This window comes from Neopsephotus bourkii, unplaced genomic scaffold (genome assembly GCF_033783945.1).
Source record: "Neopsephotus bourkii isolate Nb327-2 ecotype Australia unplaced genomic scaffold, CSIRO-AGI_Nbou_v1 NB_1767, whole genome shotgun sequence".
NCBI lineage: Eukaryota > Metazoa > Chordata > Aves > Psittaciformes > Psittacidae > Neopsephotus > Neopsephotus bourkii.
The window spans coordinates 12,190,521-12,206,786 of NW_026902241.1; the positions used below are offsets into that span (position 1 = coordinate 12,190,521).

The window sequence follows — 16,266 nt, forward strand, 5'->3', positions numbered from 1 at the left end:
ATATATTAGTGAGAGATAAGGACAATACACACAAGTATAAGGCTGAGGGGAAGTAAGGGTATTACAGTTTGATCTGATCAAATTCACTGGAGTTGAAGTAAGCATGTTTCAGTCTAACAAGAAATACAGTGTATGTATTTTCCAAAACTTAGAGCTGATTTAATGCAGTGAATAGTGCAACTGTTTGTACATGATGTTCTACATCAAATCTGGGAAAACCACATGACTACCTTTAGGGTGATGAGCCTGTATATCCAGTAGGATGAATGAAGCTCTGGTTGTGATCACAAGACCCTAGTCTTTGGTCTGATCCAGAGAAGGACATGTATAGCCAGTGTACAACATACAGTTGGAAGCAACATCTTAGGACAAAGGGATTTTTTTTTTTTATGGTATTGGCTTTGTAATATGGCCGCAATTTTACTGCTTTTCAGTTTTAAATCACTTGTGTTATCTCTGTGGAAGCATTTGAGCTGCTGTTGTTCTTTTGTTGTTTTTATTTTCCTAACTAATAATAAGCACTCACCCCAAAAGTTTCTTGAAATAGCAACTATTCTCCCTGAACTGCAGTTTTATTTTCTTCTGGCTTTTATTTCAGCTGTGGGAGCCAGCTGCTCCAAAGAGTGTGGGAAGCTGACTTGGAGGCCTGTCAGCTGTTGATCCGAGGGTTTCAACTGAAAGAAACGAGTTGCTGTGGTTTCGAGCAAGAGGAGAACCAAATGGATGACATGGAGATGACTGCTGATGGCCCATCTGATTCTGAGAAAAGAAAAGAAGGTCACTTTCCAAAGGGCATAGAGTGGGGCTCTGTTCCCTGCCCCAAGCACAGCGAGCTAGAAGAGGTATCTGAAATATTCTACAGCTGTATTTCAAACTGCTAGTTCTCTTTCTGAGAGGAGGAGTTGAATCTGGGTGGTGGGTCAGCAGGGCAGGTTAAGTATGAATTTAATATCTGACTTCCAATCTGGGACATGAATAAAATAGCTTACTAGCTTCTCAGAAGCCCTTCAACCCTTTTTCTTTTCACAATCAGTCTTTTTAAAATGTGGAAATTATTCAGACAATAAGTACAGAATGTACATCAGGACTTAAAGGAAAAACAATTAAGTATTTAACACAAGCTGTCAGCTGTTCCTCATCTCATTGATGAGTGTCACTCTGAGTTCTGCTGACTTGTTAGCCTGGATGTATGTTAGCTGAAATGGGGGGGGAGAACAAGTTTTCCTCCCCTAGTGAAATGGTCAAAGGTTTCCTAGCTCAGATGGCTGGTAGGCTTCCAGCATCCAACAAGTATTAAAATGAGGAAAAAAGTCATAAGGCTTAAATGGTTTGACAAATTTCTAAGTTTTCAAGTTCTGTTCTGGAATGCCATCCATGCTCAAAAAAATATACAACTACCTAATAATCTTAACTGCACAGCCAAGGCAAAGAAGCTGTTAATAAGCTTCCTCAGCCCAACAGCACCACTGTGACAAAAAGACCCTCCAACAGGAGTTGTCAGTTTTATTATCTTGGAATATCTTTGACAAAAAGTAGAAGTGCACTTAATTACATCTCTTGTTACAAGCCGTTGAAATGTGTTACATTGAAAGCTGATGCCTAATTTTGCATTTATATTGGTTGAAATTTAGTGGAAAGCAGGCCCTTACCTTACTGTAAAATCTTCTCATTTGTAAAATTCTTGGTGTGGGCTTCAAGAGTGCTTGCAGCCTTTTCCTAGGGAAAATGGTTTATGGGCTGGTTCCACATAGACAGCATTTTTATTGGAGATGATGAGCTGGGACTCTGATTTCCCCCCCCAACCCCTTCTTATTGTTTTCCTGATGAGTCTGATGAAGTAATAAGAGTTCTGTTGGTTATGGAAAGCTGTGTACCCCTTTCAGAAGCGCAGCTGAGAAGCTTGGGGGGGGGGGGGGAGAGGAAGAGGGGGTGTTGGGTTTTGTGACTGTTTGTGTAGTACTCTTGAGATCTGTGCTGCAGTGATCGCCTATTTCACCTCTGCAGTTCCAGATCGTTTGCCTGGAAATCAGCATTGCTATCCTAGAATGACATCTAGGCAGCTGAAGTGAGGTGACTTCTGGTTCTGGAGAGATGTGCAGGACTCAAGACAGACAGGTTTCCCATATGTTTAATGGAAGAGGAAAGCATACCTGCAGTGCTTCCATTAAGCTCTTCTTTTTGAACTTGCTTTTTTATAACTTCCCTCTGCTTGTGTCAACCATAGAGGGAACTTCAGGAGACTACCTCCAAACTCCAGCATTTCATCTAAGTGGTTAAACTTTGTGGTATAAATGTCTTTGCCTGGGATATGGCTTGTCCTGGTACCCTAAACAAACTCCATTTCAAGAACATGCCAAAATCCATTCAGAAGCTAATGTGCAAATATAAACATGAAAATGCCCATCAGTATTCGTGCCTCTGTCTCCACAGTGTTCCTAGGACTGACAAACTTGAAAGAAAAAAAGAAGCAGTTCTGTTAGTATAAGACTGTCCATTTTCCAGCTTTTACAAGGAACTGAGAAGCACAGATGTATTTTACAGCTTAGTCAACTAGCCTTCCTCTGCTTCAGTGCTGCCTACAGCTTTGATCAATGAGGCAAAGTTATATACCAGTGATGACTGCGTCCGCTTGCAACCATAAACAACTCCAGTGTATAGACTATATTCTGGTTCTGGAGTTAGGGTTAGTCTGCTTTTATACTTTCAGGAGCTAGGATTTTTTAGCTTGTTCTGGCTTTTGGTAATTTTACCCAGACGAGTACGCTTTAGATAGTAAAGCTGGTAGGATCTCAGTATGAGTGACAGGAAGTATCTAAACCTTTGGAAAAGAGCAATAGCATAACATTCCCTAACATCTCCTAGTGGTTCATCACAGGGCAGAATATAAAAGCAGAGAAAACCCTGACACAAGTCATGCTAACTTCCAGTTTTGAACATGTTGAAGTGCAAGGCAGGATCTGTCTTGGTGTGTAAATGGACTTGGCTGAAAGAGAAACCACTTCTGGAGCATTTAAGTGGGTCTGGCCTAGGCTATTGCATTGTTTTTATTTAAAAATAATTTTATGTTTGTGGCCAAAAAAACCACCACAAAGCAACAGTGGTGTGGCTTTTAGCCTCTAAATTTAGTCATTCATATGACTTTCATAGAAAAACTTACTGTTACCCATTAGTAATGAGCTTTTTTGTAGCCATTTACAGTAAGTGGTGATACCTAGTAGAAAAGCATGTATTTGTCAAAATACTCGGTTTGATATTATTTAAGAAGGATGCGCTGTCCCTCTGTGAGAAGTCACTTGATGTGGTGGCCATGTTTCTAGAGTGACTATTCTCTTCAATTGTGTCACTTCTGTTCCCCATTGGGGAATTTCTAGGAAGTGCTGTTGGTCACTGAAGCAGAATGAAACAGTAGCATTCTTTGTATTTAGAGGTTATTGAATTTCTTGCTTCAAAACAGTATAGAAAAGGGTAATAATGGTATATATGCCTCTATGCCTTGGAAGGTATATTATTTTCTGAAGTGATTGATTTACTTTATGGTGAAATGCTGTAAACGAAGCTCTCCAGTTATTTATCATATCTGGCTAAGCATTACTGTGGATTGGATGTTGGTTTTGTTGATGTACACTATAAATATAGTTTCCTTGCATAGAACTGTGTTTTACTGTATAGGTTTCATTAGAAAACAAACAAGCAAGAAACATGGTAATAAGAAAAGCAAAGCAGATGAGTTGAAAGCACCCTTCACTTAGATCCTTAGGTATTGCTTGCAGAGGGAGTGTCTTTCATTTTTAATTAAATATCCACACTAGATCATAAAATATGACTTGTTCTGCTCTAAAATATGTAAGGTATAAATTCTTTGAAAGTTCAGATATTTCAGTGTCATGTGTGAAGCACAGGTTTATTAACTGTCAACAGTTATTTTATAGTCTTCATAACTGTGTTCTCTATGACAGTACCTAATTTCTTTTTCCCAGTTGTGTAGACTATAGCATCCCAAAATAATCCGGTAAATCAAATTTCCTTTATAATGGTTAACCAGGGAAGGCAGTCGCATGCTTGGGCATCTCAGCTTGTTGAACACATTGTTACTAATTCAAAATAAATAAAGTGGGGCCAACAAAAATCATCCTGTGGAGCACTTGTAGTTACTTAAAAATTAAGATGTACTCATCTCATACAGGTAATTCATTAGGTTTAAGTATTTAAAAGATATGTTGAAGAAAGGTTACAGCTTTATTACTTGCCTCAGCCATGTGCAAGTCAGCTCATTGTCTGATGTATTTGATACTGCCTCTTGAATTTCCGTATTAAGTGTATACTCCCTAGCTGGTAGCTATCTTAATGAAATTAGGGTGCCCCATCACTGCAGTTATAGCTTCTCTTTTTATGACTAATTTGGCTTGATTTTTCTTTTCATCCCAGAATTTTTCCATACTCTCAAACTGACTGCAAGTTATTTTGCCCAGGTGACATGTGAGTGAGATCAGAGTTGTTATGATCATTATTATACATTAAGATATATATCTGGATGATTTAAAAAATATACAGTAACCTTTAATTTCTCTTCAGGGCTTAGCTCCTGCTTTTACCACTCCTTAGGATATCTTGCTTTACTTTTCTTGCTTGTTGATAATGTATGTGTAAGCAAAACCTCGTTATAACACCAGAAACAGATGACAACTAATAGAGTGTGTGTGTGTGCTGGGACCTCCCTAACACAAACTATCTTGATGAACATGAGTATGTGTGCACCTGCAGGCTTGAGTTCCTGACCTATCCTTTTTTCTTCTTCTTCTGCTATCTGGCATGCTGTGCAGTGCTCCCTCTTAATCACTATGAAGGAAAGAAACACCTACTAGATTTCAAGAAAATTGAGGTGATTAAAGTTACAAGGTAAAAACCAAAATTCAGTAGTGTTACTTTTGTAAGTCAGCATTTTTGGTAGTTATCCTGTCAGAATTCTTTGTAAGTAATTTCTCACATTTTCACCATAAAAGAAGCAAGGAGCAGAGGTAAGAGTAAGGCCTGCTGTCTTTTCGCCACCTATCCATACTGCAGTTTTGTCATCTGGGACAATGTTTTGAGATCTTCTGTAGAGCACTCTGGTGTTGGGAAGATGTTCAGTAATTGTAAAGCCTTCATGTGACTCACTGTTTTTAATTAAGGTATTGAATGTTCTAAGTGATACTAAGTGGCCAATTGTAAAAGGATAATAATATTTAATGTGGTGTCTGTCATTAAAAAGAGATCATCACAGGATATGACATTACATTTTTCAGAATGTAGTGATAGCAAGCACCAAGAAAGCCTCTGTCAGCAGGCTGTAACTCATTACTGTGCATTGAGATAGCCTGTGCTCCAGGAGACAAATGTGCAATGTGTAAAGGACAAAGCCTCTAGAAGGCTAAATAAACTGGCATTCATTTGAGTTTTAATTAAACATTGTATTTATAAAGCTGCAAAAATAATTCAGAAACTTTAATCTTCATTTTAAATGTCAGCATTAGGCATCACTGAAAGTCAATGTTTGAGTGCTTTTTGTATTGATCCAAGCTGGAAAGGGTTTCTGCTGCAACAGGCAGCTGGCTTGTGCACAAGGGTCAGATCATCATTGTACAGTCACATGTGTTGTTGTGCAGTATGATGCCCCTGAGTGGTGTGTGATCCTGATATGCAGTATCCACTGGTAAAAATACTACCTCATTAGCTATAGATCATAGCATCTCAGTAAGCTTAATCCTTACGTGTATTTTGCAGTAAAAATGTAATTAAAAAAAAATCTAAAAATGTAACTAAAAAATCAAAAAAATGTAATTAAAAAATCTAAAAATTGTAAAAGAAATCTAAGCAAACTCTTTTCAGATAGATTACTGGAAAAGAGTACCTATCAATAATAATGATCTCATAGCAGAGTAATGATTTTGCACTTTATTATATATATGTACATATCTGTGATACTGTTTTCCTACCAAAGCAATAGCCCTATCGCAGCTTATTGCAAGATTATCAATACTGTTATATGTGATAAGAAGTAATGATTATACAATAACATTAACATCAAATTTCCTTGCTCCTCAGCCATCGATAAATTGTTGGCTAATTTCTTACAGACTTTACAGATGAAGCAAGTTTTGAAAGAGGAATTGACTATAGTTAGCATGCGTTAACATACAAATCGTCAGTGGTGTTAACAATACAAATTGTCATTGGGGTCTCTTGTATGTCCTGCCCGAAGTCACTTACAGGGTTTGTGCCAGAAAATTCTTGTAGACTCCTGAATAGTGTATAGATCCATAAAAGCTTGATAGAAAAGTTTGGTTTAATCTGTAGTTAGTCCTTCAGCTTTAGAGGCTGTATTCCTTGTGGGTTTTAACTGTGAAGCCAAAGGCAGGCTTTAGTAAATTGTGATCAAATTTAGCTTTAAATATTGGGTGGCTACAAATGCTCCATTGTAAATGCAATTGAAATGTTTCACGTGTGTGAAAGAAAAGGATGTAATTGTTCTCTTTATATAACTTTTTAATGTGCTATATGTTTTTTGTAAGTTCCATTGAAATCTTACTGTTTATATAGCATTTATCTACCATATACTTAATAATTTTGTCTCCAACAGGTTACAGAGGACATTTCATTTGGAGCAGACGGCCGTTTATCTGAGGTAAGTGTTTTCTAGACAGTGTAGTGATATTGTACAGACTTTTTTGGGCCTCAGAACTAATGACACTTCATAAAATTATAGAATAGTTTGGGTTGGAAGGGACCTTACAGATCATCTGATTCCAATCCCATGCCACAGGCAGGGACATCTTCCACTAGACCAGGTTGCTCAAAGCCTTATCCAACGTAGCCTTAAACAATTCCAGGGATGGGGCAGACACAGCTTCTCTGGGCAACCTGTGCCAGGGCCTCACCACTCTCATAGTGAAGAATTTCTTCCTTATAGCTAGTCTTAATCTACTGTTTTCCAGTTTAAAGCCATTTGCCCTTCTCCTGTCACTACATGCCTTTGTACAAACTGCCTCTCCAGGTTTCTTGTAGAGCCCTGTTAGGCACTGGATGCTGCCCTAAGGTCTCCCCCAGAGCCCTCTCTTTTCCAGGCTGACCAAGCCCATCTCTCTCAGCCTGTCTTTGTAGGACAGGTGCTCCAGCCCCCTGATATTTTTGTGGCTTGTCAGGCAGTGTGTAATAGGAATTTCATCTGAATAAAATACTGGATGTTGTCATTTTTACTCTTTTCATAACTAAAAAGACATCAGGTCCTAGTCTATATATTTAAAGAAGTCTAGGATAATTGAGTAACAGGAGATGCATTTGCTGAAAGTGATGAGAAAAATTGGTCTACACACAAACTAAAAGCTTAGATAATAGATGTGTAAGGAGAGTTATACTGATTCTAAGAGCTGTACTAATTCAGTCTGGTCTGTTTTTTTATTGGTATGCCTTGGGTTGCAACTTACATATTAAGGAAATACAGTATGCAAACATTGTGTCCAGCCAGAAAATTAATTACACAGGTGAGTAACCACCAGTCACCTTCCATAACAGCATATATGCCACATGTAAAGTACAAGTGGCAAGTACTAAGCCAGGGAATACTAAATAAATAAAAACTGCAGTTGGGATAACTCTTCAGAGTTACCACAAATGCAAAATCTGTGGAGCAACTGGAATGCTCCAGGAAAGATAATCTAATTGCAAGACCAAACTTGGATTGCTGACCTTGCATACAAGGAGACTGTGACGTGAGAACATACCTAGGATAAACTGCTTGTCTGTGTGTAGATTCAGCATTAATAAAACCAGGAAGCCTTTAGAGCGAAGGTGAACTTTGCAGAATATGCAGATAGCCTTTCTTATTGTTGAACTTTGTTGTGAATTAAAGCAAAACTGCAGGTGCTTGTATCCACAGGTGACCTGAAATAGGAGCAGTTAGTCCCATAGGATGAAGATAGCAAAAAGCTCTACTGCCAGTGGGGCAAAACACTGAGGGCACATTGGTAGTGACAGCTGCCAAGACAGCTGGAAATTAAGCATTCCCATATGGTCTGGACCAAAGCAAATGAGAGTACAACTGCAAGTTTGTGTCCAGCAGTGACCTGTACTGAAAGCTGTAGTACAACCCAGCCCTTAGCTGAAGTTGTTCCTTTGCTTAACAGAAGTGCCCAGAGCACGTGTGATGTGTGTGCTGGGTTTACACATGCACCAGGGCTCACAGGCACAGAGGGCTGACACTGCAGAAGTATTCACTAACAGTTTAATATCTCAGAGTCCTCACAGGCAAAGGAACTTTGCTGTTTTTTTAATTCTGAGGGGGGGAAAATGCATCAAGAGAATAGAGAGCAATGATGCAAATAAAGGAAATGGAAATTTACTAAAAAGCCAGGCCCTACCACACTGCCACAGCTGGATTGATGCTGACTTGTAGACAGCGCTATGAAACTGTCAGCACCATTTACCATGTCAGGGCTTTGCCTAAATGCTTCTTTGGTACTCTGGTCCCCTAATCCACTGTTGTCAGTCTCCCCGCTGCCTGCAGGAGAGCACCCTGTTAGTCATTTCAGATTCTTGCATCTTAGTGACTCGGGAGCAGAGATGGGAGTGAACAATACTAGAAACCACCTATAAGTGATACCCAGCTGTGCTGACTCCTAGCACACCAGGGTGTGGACACTAGAAAACAGTTTGGTGCTTTTGTTTCTTTTCCAAGTCCTGGTCCACTGTGAATTTTTATTGGTAAGTCAGTAAATAGCCTCATCCTCCCACAGCAGGAGCTGGAGTTGTCCCAGTTTAATGAAATGAGTCAGTGCAGTAGTGTTTAGGAAATCTGCATTTTAGGGAATCTGCACTCAGAGAAGATCTTCAGGCTACTAGAGATGAGAATGGGAAGACTGCTGTCACCCAGACCACAGCAGGGTGCTGAAAGGCAGTGGAAACCTCTATTCCCATGTAGATGCTTTTCCAAGGACATTCCTCCACTGCTGTAATGGAAGATGAGGGGAAGGATTCCCAGCATCGGGCTGTAATTTTGATGTGTCATTTAACACTCCCATGTGGTGGTATATCCCTATGGTTGAGACAAGGCGATCAGTGCAAGCAGAGGGGATGTGGGAAAAGCATGTGATGGTGGGGTGGAGGTAGGACACAGTTGCAAAACAGCTGTCTGGAAAGCTTTATGCCTGAATTGTTGCATATGAGAAACTGAGGAATGTGTTGTAGTGCTGCAGTCTCCTAAATATATATATATAACATAAACAGACTGATGGAACAAGCTAGCAGTCTGTAAGCAGAAGGTAATAAGAGCAAAAGCAATTGGGAAAGAACCTTGATCCCTCTTCTGAGAAAAGACAGAGTTTCTGTAGGATGAGGAATCAGCCTCTGGAAGACACTGTGTTTATAGTACAGCACCATCTCCTTTTGGGGCAGAAAAAAGCGAACAGTAACAATCTACATATCTGTGTCAGCAACTCTTCAGTGGGCCAGAGAATTTTGCAAAGGAAAGGATAAAAATGTTTCTAAGAATGAGCCTAAATGTGTACTACTGCACATTGTAAGAGTGCATCAAAACCCTTGAATGTGCTACGGTACTGTAAACAGAAGACATGCAAAATGGCAAGGGAGTTCAGGAATAAGCTGTGTGTAAGGGGTAGGTGAAAGAAAGCATGTGTGTCTTCTAGTAATAAAGATGAATGAGAAAATACTGAAATGAGAGCAGATGGCAAAAGTATTTTTTTCCATTCCTTATTTTCTTTGCTTTTGGTCTTTCTAAAAGTGATAAACTATGTCCATAATGTGGTGCTCTTAATATTCACTTCAAGGTAGCAAGAACTGAAAACAGAAAAGGATCCTAAGGCAAGTGAGATGTATTCAAGTCAGGCTAGACTGATGAAATTTCTTCTGAGTGCACAGGAGCCAAGAAAAACAATCTCCAAACCATTAACAAACCTCTTTGAAAACTCCTGGAGGAAGCTTGAAGTCTCAGGGGATCAGTAAAAGGCAGACTTGGTATTTGCCTTTAAAAAGGAGGCAGGCCAGGAGTTTGTGCCAGTCAACATAATTTCAGTTAGGATTAGAATTCAACATGTTCTTGATAGATTGAAAGAATAGCCTGAAATCAATAAGATGGGATATGTTAAAAGACAGGTGCAAATTGCATTTGAGGAAGAAAAAAGTTGGATTTGTGTATACAGATGGTAAATAGCAGTTAAGATGACAATACTGCAGAAGCTAAGATTATAGTGGACTACAGATAGTGGGATTCATTACCTTCATCCAAGAAAGGGCAAATGTCATTTGCAGCCTCATTAATGGGAATGTCAGTTGTAAGACAGAAATAATTACTGTGCTTAGCTGAGAATGTCAAAGACTCCAGAGGGCTACTGGTCTGGGCACCTCACTGTAGAAGACAGAAACACTCTGAAGGAAAGAAGGAAAGCAGGAAAGCAACAGAAATAAAAGGTTTAGAAATCCTGATCTGGTTGAAAGTCAAAGTCTTCAATTGCATAAAAGATAATTATATAGAGGACAACTGTTAGTTATCATTGTGTGACATAGAAAGATGAAATGTGGCCATCTTGATTTGTAGCAAGGGAAATCTGCAGTAGGAAGATTTGCTTAGTCCAAAGGCAGTTAAGCCCTGGAGCAGGCTCTGTTCTGTCAGCTGCTTAGAGCTGTGTAGATAGACGCAGCTGAGGGGAGTTACAGTGGGCTTAAGAGTGCTGCAAGACACAACAGGCATTGGTTCTCCCTGGTTGCTTCCTCATCAGCCTTGCCAGTCACCTTGATGGTGCTGGTAATGAGTTACATGTGCATTTTCAGAGTAAGAGATTAGGCCTGTCCAGGACAATGTCCACAATGCAGGGACAAACGTCCTGCCTCCACCTGCACTTTGGACATTCTGTGGCTGCATAACTCACTATCTGAAAGCCTGTGTGTTTAGCTTGCATGTAACTGAAGCATCTGCTTGTGCAGGACAAACGGATGGTTGCATTCTTGTTTCTAGAAATGGTTTAAGAGGTTCCCTGGCCTGATGTTCTGGAGATTCAAGTGCTCACAATTTGCATTAACTTCTGCAAAGGGGTGAGGGTGTCCCTCAGGGATCGGTGTTGGGACCGGTCTTGTTTAACATCTTTGTTGGTGACATGGACAGTGGGATTGAGTGCGCCCTCAGCAAGTTTGCCGCTGACACCAAGCTGTGTGGTTCGGTTGATACACTGGAGGGAAGGAATGCCATCCAGAGGGACCTTGACATGCTTGTGAGGTGGGCTGATGCCAGCTTCATGAAGTTTAACCATGCCAAGTGCAAGGTCCTACACCTGGGTCGGAGCAATCCCAGGCACAGCTACAGGTTGGGCAGAGAATAAATTCAGAGCAGCCCTGTGGAGAAGGATTTGGGGGTGCTGGTCAATGAGAAAATGAACATGAGCCGGCTTCAGTGTGTGCACAGAAACCAGCCATATCCAGGGCTGCATCAAAAGGAGCATGACCAGCAGGTCAAAGGAGGAGATCCTGCCCCTTTATTCTGCTCTTGTGAGACCTCACTTGGAGTATTGTGAGGTTCTGGTGTCCTCAACATAAAAAGGACATGGATCTGTTGGAACAAGTCCAGAGGAGGGCCACGAGGATGATCAGGGGACTGGAGCACCTCCCTTATGAAGAGAGGATGAGAAAGTTGGGGCTCTTCAGCCTGGAGAAGAGAAGGCTGCATGGAGACCTCATAGCAGCCTTCCAGTATCTGAAGGGGGCCTATGGCGATGCTGGAGATGGACTCTTCATTAGGGACTGTAGTGACAGAACAAGGGGTAACGAGTTAAAACTTAAACAGGGGAAGTTTGGATTAGATATAAGGGGGAAATTCTTTCCTGTTAGGGTGGTGAGGCACTGGCATGGGGTGCCCACGGAGGCTGTGAATGCTCCATCCCTGGCAGTGTTCAAGGCCAGGTTGGACGAGGCCTTGGATGACATGGTTTAGAGTGAGGTGTCCCTGCCCATGGCAGGGGGGTTGGAACTTGATGATCTTAAGGTCCTTTCCAACCCTAACTATTCTATGATTCTGTGAGGGTAAGCACACGGTACTGCTGCCAGCGATAAGTCACTAGTTCTAAACCTTGTGCCATATAGTGTGAAGTATCTGCAAGGCCAACTTTTTTAGGTTATTATTTCTGTTATTTTGAATTATTTTAACTATTGTAGGAGAGATAGGATTTACTCTTTGTAAATCTCTTTGAGGCTTTTATGTCCTGCAGAAGGCTTTTATCTTACTGGGGTTATGATATTGTTAGTTGGAAGTAAGGCAGTGCCTTTTTACAAAAATTCCTCTTGTAAGAAGAATTAATTTTAAGGATATATCTGGGAATCTTGCTTCTCAGCAAAACCACCACAGACTCTAATGGTGGCTTTAATCCCTAATAGAGTCTCTAATAGAGTTAGCTTAATCTAGCTACTACAATACTGATTCTTCCATGTAAAATTGCTGAACTAGATCCAAGAGAGGGTGGAAGATGTTTGCACTGGAAAAGCTGATCAAACAGTTTCCTTGAGCAATTCTGTCAAGGAGCTGTTGCTCACAGGTGACTAAAATGATTTGTAAAAGGGTAAAATGAAATGCAGAAGACTGACATGGAAGCCCTTTCCTCTGCCCTTAATTCAGGATGCTGATGCTCCAGCTGTGTATTAGCTGAAACATTGTTCCTCCCAGTTCTTGCATCAGACTCTCACATCTCTGGGACAGAATGAAAATTTTTACTTTACATGAGAAAACAGAAGAATTTCACCTTAAAAAAAAAAAAAGCAAACAAATTGCACCCACATTTGTGCTGTTTTCACCTGCTTGGGGGGGGGTGGGGTGTTAATTCCAGTCAGCCATTCACAGAAAAATCCATAAAGCAATCTACATCTCAGCTCTCTTCTGACTCCTGCAGTCTTTCCTACCTGCTTCCTGAAAGTGCTGTTAGTACAAAAATAACCAAAGCATTTTTAAATCTTACAGTAGCTTGTAGCATTGACATAACCTACAAGCTTGGACGAGTTGTATTTTATTAATGTGTTGAGCTGGAGGCAGAGTCCACTCTCCTCTCAGAGACGTTGATCAGTGTAAAGTGCCACTTCCCAACCAGGAGCTGCTCTGAATAGTTTGTGTGTCATTGATAGCTTTTTCCCTGCCTACATGGACAAATGTCAAATAAAAACATTACCAGTGACGTTGCTAGGCATGAGCGGCACTGAGAGAAATCTTTCCTATCTACGTCTCTGGGTTATTGAACTCTTTTCAAACAAGGGCCTGGGGGTAGAAGCTGTGGAATTGGTTGAATTTTTAGCATTATTCTTATATATTTTGAGAGCAGTGTATTTTTTTTTCCTATTATAACTCTTCCTCCTGTTCAGTTAGAGTTCTCTACATGGCCTCATCTTTCCAATCCAAAATAAGAAAGGCAATATGTACATGTTCTGGAAAATTATATGATGACCTTTCTGCATTTTTCATGTGATACTCAGGGATGATGCTTGTCTAAACCATGGAGGAACTTCTCAGTTCAACTAAAAAGGCAGCTGTGTCATGTAGGTGCGAAAAATAGCTTATCCATACACTATTATCATTGTAGTAAAGAGGAATTAAGCTGCAAAATACCTATTAGGAGTTTAAGATTAATAGAATATAACCCCTACCTTATGAAGTTATTTTAGTGACACTGCAGTGCGACTTATAGATATGATTAAATGGGTTTCAAGTGTTTAAAGACCTAAACAAGTTTGATTGATTTTTATGTTCTCAGATTTCCTGGCTTCCCTTAGTGTTGTAACAAATCTGCGTTGAGCACATTTTCCTAGTACTCATTGTTCATTTTATATTCATTTCCAGGGTAGATGGGATTTGTGTTATATTTTTAGACAATTCATTACATCCTCAAAATGCGATCATTCAGGAGCACTACACTGGTGGTTTTTTTCCTGAGATAGAATGGACATTTTACTGTAAGTGAGAATCTAAGTATTTGGTTGACAAAGGAATTAAAGCCAGTGATAAAAATGATAGTCTCTTATTTCTGCACATGTTTAGTGCGAAATCAATATACCAATAAAGTCCTTGCCTGGAATTACAGTGGGTTAGAGGCTACTAACCAAACCTTAGAATCCCAAATACAGGTTTGTACTGATTCGAAGCACCATGAGATGCCTTTGCTACAGAATTAGCATTCACCTGAAGTCCAAGGGCCTTGGGGGTCTTGTTTGCTGAGTTAGTTACTTCCATCCTGCCTAGGACTTTACTTTGCTGTAAAGTTTTATTTTAAAAGGGGAAAGAAAATGTCAAACGTGAAATCAGATTATGTAGCAGTAAACCACTAAGTGTAGTTATCCACTTATGTAGTTATGCACTGCAACTGTGCATTTGAGGCTCTAGTTATTTTATTTTGGTTTTTCAGGGTCTGTGTACATCAGAGTTAGGCTACACTTGCAGCTTAGAGCCTGTTTTGCCAACCAGGTATCCAAATACTGTCTCCAGCATCTTTTAACCCACCTGAAGTTCAGTGAGTGGGTTAGTCTAAAAGGCCCATTTTTCCCTGCACGTTCACTGACACAGCAAATAGGGAAACTGGATCTTCACAGCAGGGCTAGGCAAATCCACCAGTGTGCTTATCATTTAGATTAGCTGCTCTGTGAACTCTCTGTATTTGCATATAGGAGACAGGAAACCTGAGGGCAGTTTTAAAGTGGAGGAAATGGATCTTCTTTTAACAGCAACTGATGATGCTGCTAATTGAGTGAGAGATTATCTGGATAAATGTTCAAGACATCAACAGTACAGTAAAAAAGAAAGGGATCCCTACTGTAATGCATATCTTTATAATGCTTTTTCTATTTATATATGCTAATGGCACAGGTATTCAAGAGCATGCTGTAACATATACTGTTCTTTATTTGCTCTCTGTAGTAACTGATGATTTCAAGTTGGGACTGGAAGTGTCATCCTTGACAGCATTAGTGTGATCCAAAATCTCATATGGTAATAGTTTTTGATAAAAGCAGTGACTGGATCACACTAAAGAATTCAATACCTTGATGTTATAAGTGCAAGAATCAGCTTTTTACGTGTCACTATGACATAGCAGCTCCTTGGGATCTGTACAGGACTAATGCATTTTGTCAGACTACGCAGTCTGTACAAAGAGGCTGGTTTGGAAAGCTTCACCTATGGCTTTTGTCTGTCAGAGCAATATTTAGTGCCATATGATCATGGAACTGTTAATTTAGGAATAAGAGCTTTTAATTAACAGACAAACTGAGTATTTTTGAGTTGTTTTTCTTGCGTTTGAGATGATGGTTATGCAAAGACCTGTTTTTCTTAGGTGTAATCAGCTGTTAGAGAAAATCAGTGTTCTGAGTTGGATCTTTCTGTAGATGCTCAGAATTTTAGATGTGCTTTCGGAATACTAGGGTTTTGCAGTTTACTGACTCTTCTGGCCTGAGACCTAAGTTCTCTTAGACCACTGTCGTGAGTTCTTGCATGCATGTCGCAACATGGTTCCCTAAAAGCTTTCTATTGATATAAATAGCCTGGGTTATTCCACTCCCTAATAGCATACGGAATCCTGCTGGTGTGCTGAATAATGATTTAGCAGCTGGATGGAAGACTTGTTACTCATCTTCTGTTCCTGGCCTTGAGAAAAGGACGTTCCTAGTTGCTGTAGTGAGAATGTGTACCTTCTCCTCCCCTGTTCTTATGTTTGAAAGAGTGAGTCATTTTTGTGTCTATAAATTCTGTGAAGTGCTGCCGTAGATTCTCATGTTTGGTGCTGACTCTGGAGATGGCTGCTAGGGACTCATACGCAGTCATGGACTCAGCCACCTGGTTCTCACGCTGTGCTTCTCTAAGCTGTGGGTGTTTGCAACATAACCTTTCTTAACCAGCTCACTCATCCAGGATTCGAGCTGCAGCTGGATGCATACCTGTGTGGTCTGCGGAATGGCCATACCTGGCAGAAGACCTAGGAAAGCAGAAAGGTCAAAGCTCTGTGCTGTAACAGAGGATGTGCCAGCAGCCAGAGTTCTTCTAACACTTGACTCTGTGTATGTACTGTGTGACATGAAGCGTAAGGGTAGCACAGAACTGAAGTCTGGTGAACGTGTTTACCACAGATCAGATTGTTTCACAATGGGCAGCATTCCAGTAGGTATTAGCACGATTTCTTTGGAAGGCCTTTGCTTGAAGGTTTGATTTCTCTTAAGCAACCACTGATGGGCTGCTATCATAGCAACAGGTCAGTGCAA

The 16,266-nt window shown here is 40.3% G+C and overlaps 1 protein-coding gene across 4 annotated transcripts in view; it reads left to right on the plus strand.

Annotated features, from left to right (window-relative positions):
* DISC1 (DISC1 scaffold protein) overlaps positions 1–16,266 on the plus strand; it is a 221,195-nt gene that overhangs the window by 190,745 nt on the left and 14,184 nt on the right. For 3 of the 4 annotated variants that reach the window (XM_061378826.1, XM_061378825.1, XM_061378824.1), the window contains 2 exons: positions 599–842; positions 6,617–6,661. In XM_061378826.1, coding sequence (XP_061234810.1) covers positions 599–842; positions 6,617–6,661 — 289 coding nt within the window. Of the gene's footprint in view, positions 1–598; positions 843–4,820; positions 4,897–6,616; positions 6,662–16,266 lie in introns of all 4 variants that reach the window. The other variant, XR_009729304.1, reaches the window with a different exon arrangement.